The 8,008-nt window shown below is 41.7% G+C and overlaps 1 protein-coding gene across 1 annotated transcript; it reads left to right on the top strand.

The window, feature by feature from the left end:
• The first annotated feature begins 68 nt into the window (after positions 1-68).
• bmp3 (bone morphogenetic protein 3) lies at positions 69-7,403 on the top strand. Its single transcript, XM_041042456.1, has 3 exons — positions 69-722; positions 2,075-3,000; positions 4,640-7,403. Exons 1-3 carry the CDS (start codon positions 347-349, stop codon positions 4,829-4,831), a joined length of 1,494 nt encoding a protein of 497 aa, XP_040898390.1. The 5' UTR covers positions 69-346; the 3' UTR covers positions 4,832-7,403.
• The last annotated feature ends 605 nt before the right edge of the window (positions 7,404-8,008 follow it).

An 8,008-nucleotide genomic window follows, 5' to 3' on the forward strand; every position in this document is an offset into this window, starting at 1 on the left:
AGAGGAATACCCAGCTGGTCCCGCAAGCCCTATAATACCAAGCACAACATGCTTTACCTTCAATGAAAGCTGAGACGGGGACACGGTTGACTGCTGGTCCCTAAATCAGCTCAGAGCTCGGATACAAAACCAAGAGCGTCGGTGCTTTAGCAGCTTAGTTTCCCTACATCTGATTCTTTACACCTTCTGCTGTGCGCTGTGGGACTTTTCTCATTCACTTACTGTAGCACGTTCAGACCTGTAACTTATCGAGAGCAGAGACACAACCTGGATAACGCTCCTCTTTGCTGCGACTGGTGTCAGAGGTGATGGTATCATTTTCTTGCAGAGGACTGTTCCTCAGGTGATGGTATGTCTTTTTGGAGTTAGGGGCCACTTCTGGAAACGTGCTAGGTTTTCCACAGCTGTTATTTTTTCCTGTTGCTACCTTCGCTTTGGCTCAAGCATGGCTCTCTACTCTCGGTTTGTGGTCGTGCTGCTTTACGGATGGAGTTATCTGTGCGTTGGATACTGCGCGATGCTGAAGACAGATAACATCCCAGAGAGACGGAAGGTGGATTTTATGCATTCGGTGGATAAAAAGAACCCAGCAATGGAAGATCAGGATCTGCTTTTACAGGATACAATGACGGAACACATGCAGATGCTTTACGCGAAGTACAACCGGGCTGGATTTCCGTTCAAGGATGGCAACACGGTCCGCAGTTTCAAAGCGCACTGGGGTATGTATCCAGAGTTTTACGCACGTTTACCACACGGAGCTCTACCAGTTTAGAGAAGGAACACATTCATGTCTCATTGTAGGGATACTGGAAATATAAACTGGATCTGGTGACGTCTTTTTCTGCCTTGCTCAGTTTGAATTACACGCTCATTACAAGTGCACCGAGCTTTGTTTTTTTATGGAGCTTCTGCGCAATTAGGCACATTTAAAAATCATCGACTCATTTCAGTAGGAGAAGGTTTATACTCCTGATTGAGTTTTAAAAGTAAAAAACTCGTGAAAACCGGTGCCCTTCACGTGCTGGTTAGCTGAGCTGAAGTTGAGATACACCTGTTGATCCAGTCATGGAAATGTGATCAACCTGTGACGCCTTCCCTGTGCCAGCAACAGAGATTCCGCATCTGATCTCTGCATGTAACTCAGAATTGTTTGCCGACCAATTGTTTTCACGCCTTAAGATTTTACTGTCAGACAGTCTAGACAGATTTTCCCTCGAGCCAGCATCTGGCAGCTGCCCAGCGCGCCTGTGTGGCAGCAGAGTGTTCACTACACTGAGCTTCTGCATTTAAGGCGCTTTTACAAGAGTTTGCTCCGGGAACTATTCTAATAACTTTAATCTTATAGCTCTAAATTAACGAGAGGCTTAAAGCTATGTTATTATCACCTGGACACGGACACTGTTAAAGACGACCAGTTTCCACTCAGGGTCAAAGTTTCTTAGATTACACTGCCGCCTACCGTCTACTAGCTATATGGCACAGCAGTTAAAGGGTGAGTTCACCCAAATTACAAATATATATTTTTTTTACTTACCCCTCGTGGTATCTAGCCATGCAGACAGTTTTGGATTTATTTGGCCAAGTTTTGAAATATCTTGAGATTTCTGCCTCCATCTCATTACAGTGGAGATCAGAGGAATTTAGACCTGTCCTGGTTACTTTGGATGATCCACAGACCTCACTGTGAAAGATTTGCTAAGGCTGGTAGAAGTGTGGATTGTCCTCAGTAATGGGGATCCTGCTTCTGGGGGGAAAAAATGTTACTGCTAAAGATTTTGAATAACTGATTTCTTTTTAAACCACAAAACAAAATGTCTTCCATTTCCATTTCATTGCAAAAATCTTAGAGACACGAATCTTATAACTGGGGTTAATAAAACCATCAGTGTCAGCTTGGGAGATGCATTTTTTTTATTCTGTGTGATCTGATCCTTTTACTTATTGAAACCAATCATTGGCTCAGTCTGGAAATGCAGTGTTTAATGAATACAGGGAAGGCCATGGTTAGTTTTTAAAGTTCTGTACAATCTGTGTTTCACTGTGTAAATAACATTACTCATTATATGCACAGGTACTATAAACAAGAAGCAGCTGCAGATTTTCAACCTCACCTCCCTCACTAAGTCGGAAGATGTTCTGTCAGCCACTCTTCATTATTACATCGGAGACCTTCAGAACAGCACCCAGGGCTGTTCCAGATCCAAAAGCTGTGGCCGCCATGGCCCCCGGAGGCACAGCCACATCCACATGGTCATCTGGAGCTTTGCCTCTGTGGATAACAAGATGAGGACTCTCGGACATTTTCGGATCAATGTGTCCACCCTCTACAGGGACTTCATTTCTTGGCAGTGGAAGGACATAACGCGTGTGGTCAACCAGGCCAAACACCACGATGAGCTGCTTATTGGGATCGACGTGGCTTCACAAGGGCCCCAGCCGTGGAAGAAGCTCCTGTCAGACCGCTCACCCTATATCTTGGTCTACGCCAATGACTCTGCCATTTCAGAACCCGAGAGTGTGGTAGCCACTCTCCAGAGACACCATTCAGTGGGAGGAGAGGGCTCCACTTCACAGGGCTTCCAGAAACTGGGACTGCGTGAGCGAAACAACACTGAACAAGAACAGCCACAACCCAGGCACAAGCGCTCGGTGAACGTTCTGCTCCCGTTGCAAAACAATGAACTTCCTGGGCCCGAGTATCCGTACGAAACGACCGGGTGGGATGAGACGAGTCCATACGAACCTTTTGAAAACAAGCAGGCCCGTCGGCCGCGTAAAAAGACACGCAAAAATCAGCGGCACAAGATGCCCTTGCTGCAGTTCGATGAGCAGACGATTAAAAAGGCGCGAAAGAAGCAGTGGAACGAGCCCAGGAACTGTGCACGGAGGTACCTGAAAGTGGACTTTGCTGACATTGGATGGAGTGAATGGATTATATCACCGAAGTCATTTGACGCCTACTACTGCTCAGGGTCCTGCCAGTTCCCAATGCCAAAGGTGAGAGTCAGAGTTTCGTAGTGGGCTATACTGTAGTAATTCTGGATGCCACAAGAGGTTTGGAGACAAATTTTATGGGTCAAAAATAATGGGAAAGAAACCAAAGCATTAATTACATAAAAAGATTTTCCAGATTTTCTACCAGCATCATTTTTTTTTTCTTGGACCTCAAGGAAAAAATGACCCTTTGGCTGGTCTCGTCATAACCCACTGACATGTACCACATGTGAACCACAACACCGTTGGGTTATACTTCAGGCCTTCAGCACTTCTTATAACCCGTTTTTTTTTTTTTCTTTATTGCCAAAAGATTAAACTTATAGGGCAGGAGTTAGTGACCAAAAAGCCTGGTTTTATTTATTTATTTATATTTTTATCATATTCCTTTTTTTTCATGCAGCATGTTATACATTATGTAAATAGAACTGGTTATGTTGAGCTATCAGTACATCTGTTGGCCCCTCGTTTACTGTAGATTTTACTGCTCTGTATTATGTAAATTTTGAAAACATCAACATCAGAAGTCCCTGGAGCCTTTCTGTCTTATATTATATATGATAATGCCAAAGAAACTGACAGAAACATATTCCATCTGCTTTAATCTCCAACTGCCAAGATAAACTAGATGCAGTGGTAGCACTGTTAGATGTTCTTCTGCATGCTTTTATCTTCTTCAGTATATCTTAGGAATTAAAATCTTTGAAGATATGCATCACCTACTGTACTAAACACAACACACTCTCTAACCACGCTCAAGGAAAACAGATAATAACCTCAAAGGAAGCAGCTCGAGTAATTTATGAAAAGTCTTGAAAGTTTCTCCCCAGATGCAGGAAACATAACGACATACAGTTTTACACGTTTGACAAAGCTCACAAAGGATTGAGAGAAACAAAGAAACTTGTGCTTCAGCTGACGTTAAACATCAGCTCCCCTCGTAGCTCGTGGCCTCCTGGTGACAAGATAACATCACAGGTATTTTAAACATGGCCGGAATGCATGAGTTTCATCCACTTAATTCATTACCTGGGAGTCACCAGCCTTTGTAGTTGGATGTAATTAGTCCCAGAAGTGGAGCCCAGGGCCTAAGGCAAACCCCTCCCTCTCCTGAAGGTTTGCTGCTCGGTCAGACAGGCCTGTGATCCTGTGATGCTGCTTCTCCTTTTGTCAGGTCAAAGCTTTAGAAGCTGCTAAAGAGCGGCTTTTAACAGGCTTAAGTTATTGTGACGTGTGGGAAGAGACCTGTCACTTATTGGATCCTGGTTAAGACATGAAGCAACAGATCAGGTGATACATGTGTGGGAACTGCTGGAGACAGAGCTGCCACTCAGGCCCTTAGACTCTGCTCTACCTGTAGCTGCATGTTGGATGCACTGAACAATATTCTGTTAAATGATCCAAAATATATATGTAGCTCTATAACCGATGCTGTCCAGGCCTCTGAATCCCAGATTCAGGTATATTTGCATCTTGGGTCTTTCATTTCATTGGTTATGATAACATTGTACTCACAAAAGGAATCGCCCAGATAACAACATCACAACAGCAAAGTTACACAAGGTTCTTGTGGCATATTCTTCTCTGGATGAAATGAAATGCTTGTTCTAGTTGAATAATCCCTTCTGTCCTTTTGCTTTAGGCTCTGAAGCCCTCTAACCACGCCACAATCCAGAGCATAGTACGGGCAGTGGGTGTTGTCCCAGGCATCCCTGAGCCGTGCTGCGTCCCAGAAAAGATGTCTTCCCTCAGCATCCTCTTCTTTGACGAGGACAAGAACGTGGTGCTGAAAGTCTACCCCAACATGACTGTAGATTCCTGCGCCTGTAGATAGTTTTTTTTTTTTTTTTTAATCCTTTAAGGCCTGTTCACACAAAACTAATGTCACAAAAAAGAAAAAAAAAACAACACATGCAGCCAAACAACACTCTCTCCTCCTGTTTCTTTAGTCATACACTCATTCACTTACAAACACCCACTGAACACAACTTCCCTTTTGCACTGGAGGAGAGTACTGCCTGTTGTTCCAGGTGAAGAGGAGACTGGTCTGTTCACGGGAAGGAATGGATCGTGTGAGTTATCCTCGTGGAAGATAACTGGAATGGAAAGTCAAATCTCCATGCTCCCATTTCGCCACCGGCACCACTGTTTATCTTTATGTCTTTATCATCGCTGCTCAGTGGGGCGATAGCAGGGTGAATGCAATCATAAACTCATTATCAAGACATTCAAACACCGATTGAGGCAGAAGAGAGACAAAAACTGAAGGAAAAATCACTTTTCAGGAAAAATAATCTCAGTTTGAACTCATACTTGTGAGGGGGGGGGGGGGGGGGGGGGGTCACTCTCATCTTTCTCTTCTTCATAGCTTGAAGTTGTCTTTGGTCATTACCACAAAGTCACCTCTGCTCGCACTTGCATGGTTTTTGTTACTATGTGTATGTATTTATGTCTGTACTATCACTGTGTTATTCACTATATGAGAAGTTATTGTATAATTATTGGCTTGGCTGCTATAGAGAGATATATTAGATTCCAAAGCCAGAATTGTGATGTAGACAGTAGATGGGCTTACATATTTGTCTTTCGATCACTGCTCCCTTATTGGACAGAACCCACATTTTAAGAGTTTATTATGTTTAGAAGAGTAAGCTACTTTTCATTTCATGGTCTTCATTAACAGTTGGGATGGGGAGTGTTTTTTTTAGGAAACCCGTAATACCATTTCTTCACCAAGAAAATGTTCAAGCTTTATGAGATTTCGTTTTGAAAGATAAAGGGATAAAACATCGAAATGAGACACTACTACACTGAACCAGGGCTGTCACCATGTGTCTATTCCAAGTGTAAAACCACAGGACCCTGAAAGCCACTTGATGCTGGTGTGGAATTTTGAAAAACTTGTTGGACCTGATAAGTTCAGAAAGAAATCTAGTCGCGGGACTTCGCAGGCATCGAGGATTAACACTTGTGGTTTCAATGAGCCTGATATCAGGCTGAACTTGTTTGTTTTTGGGGTTGTTAAAGTTGAGAACGTGTTGTCATTACATAATGTTTAAAATTATGTGTCGTATTTACAGCATAGAATGGCATTTATGAAGAAAAACTATTTCAAATTCCCAGAATGCTTCTAGAAAACTGTTTTTACTAAGATATCAAACAAGTCAATATCAAGTCACTATACAGTGCTGGTCTGGAATCAGTTTTGCTTTACATATCATGAAAGCTCATCATTTTTGGTTTTAACTATTTTAATTGAAAAATGCCTTAGTTTTCTAAAGGTTGAGATGGGTTAAAAATCCTACTTTCACCTGGATTTTATCTTCTTGAGCATCTCAAAGCTAAGTTAAAAGTAGTTCACAGGAAATGGGGTCGTCTGGTGGCAAGTACACCTTAGAAAAAACCAAATATGATGAGCAATACGTATAATATATTGAATGATCAGGGAGAGCTGATCTGTTTTCCTGGGTCACATAAGCCTTTAATATTACTGTATAGAGTGGGTTTTACATAAATCATTACGGGGTGTGTTATTTGATCGCATGTTCTTTGCGTCAGGTCAGCTATGGGCAACAGGCACGCCTGGAAGAGCGGCCAACATGTCGTAACGTCGCCTCGGGTCGTGCGTCATTGTCAGAGTTCATAAAACCAAATATTTATTCAGAGCAAACAGACTGAAATACAGAAGCAATCTTTTTTTTTTCTATAGACTTGTACATTGTTTTTGTATATAGCTCACTATACGTTGATGACGTTCTATTGTCTCTTTGAGATAGAGGTGCCTTTTGAATGGGTGGATTTCTGCTTTTCAAAAGTTTGATTTGATTCATGGCCTGGTCAGAGGGGCTCGGTCGTTCAGAGAACTGAGCTGAAGTCGAAGGAAGCAGCTGAGAATAGTTTTTTAATGGTACAAAATAGTCTACAGTGAGTGAACATAGAGCATATTCTTTTGATAAGGATGATCGTCAGTGGAATTTATCCTAAAATGTATTTCAAATACTTCACTATTTTGATATTTCAGAGACATTTATTTTGTGTCAATAGCTAAGGGCAGATTGTTTAACTTTATATATTTTGTACTGACACTTTTTCCAGTTTGTGCTTCCTCATTTTGTGCCGATACAGATTTTAGCGATGCATGCTGTAGAATGGAGAGGCCTCCTCTGGTTGTTCCACAGCAACACTGCAGACATGACGACTGCTGACGAGTTGTTTTTGGGGGCCTTTGCTTTTGCTGCGTTTGAGACTCAACCCAGGTCTAAACTTCACTAACGTCTTTTGGAGTGCAGGTATCAAAGACACGTATATACAGTATAGTATATCAGCAGTTTATAAGAGGTTATTCTACTTCACTGTTCAATCCTATCTTGTAAATGTTATGCTGTAGGTAAAAAAAAAAAAAGAAATGCTTGTACAATAAGCTTCATAAAATATATTTGTATATGGAAATGACCTTTAACATGCATCTATTTATTTTCTGTATGTTGCATATCTTGTAGAGGTGTGGTCTGGGATAGGGAGACCGAAGCCCTGACATGTTGATGGTCTTTATATCTGTGATGGACACTTTGTCACTACTGATGTGAAGGTGTGGTGAACTGTTTAAAGGTCTCCCCCCTCTGAGCTCTGACCCTCCTTACAAAGCATTCAAAGAAATGAATAAAAGTATGCAAGACTCAGATCTATCAAGGTTTTTTTGTTGTTTAAAACCTGAAGCTTTGGACAGATTGAGGCACAAAACACACAAATAAAGCAAAATACTCCAGTTTTATTTCTTTTATCTTTCCCTTGGTACCATTCTCCATAAAATACAAGATTTCTGAAATTCAATAGCAAAACTTAGACGCATACTTCTATATACATTACCGTTGGTCTACAGCTTCCACTCACTGCTCAAACAAGTTCATATTTACATTTTATATAAAGGTACAGTATTTTGTAGGATTGCACTGCACACATGCAGTATGTGCTGTAACATCCTAAAATCTGTAAATACAACAAACTACTACAT

The sequence above is a fragment of the Toxotes jaculatrix genome, chromosome 7 (assembly GCF_017976425.1).
Source record: "Toxotes jaculatrix isolate fToxJac2 chromosome 7, fToxJac2.pri, whole genome shotgun sequence".
NCBI lineage: Eukaryota > Metazoa > Chordata > Actinopteri > Toxotidae > Toxotes > Toxotes jaculatrix.

Bases quoted from the DNA above. Each gene is read 5' to 3' on its own strand.
- bmp3 (XM_041042456.1), top strand. From the start codon at position 347: ATGGTATGTCTTTTTGGAGTTAGGGGCCACTTCTGGAAACGTGCTAGG. The intron at 723-2,074 runs GTATGTATCCAG...TTATATGCACAG, and splicing joins CAGTTTCAAAGCGCACTGGG to GTACTATAAACAAGAAGCAG. The intron at 3,001-4,639 runs GTGAGAGTCAGA...CTTTTGCTTTAG, and splicing joins GCCAGTTCCCAATGCCAAAG to GCTCTGAAGCCCTCTAACCA.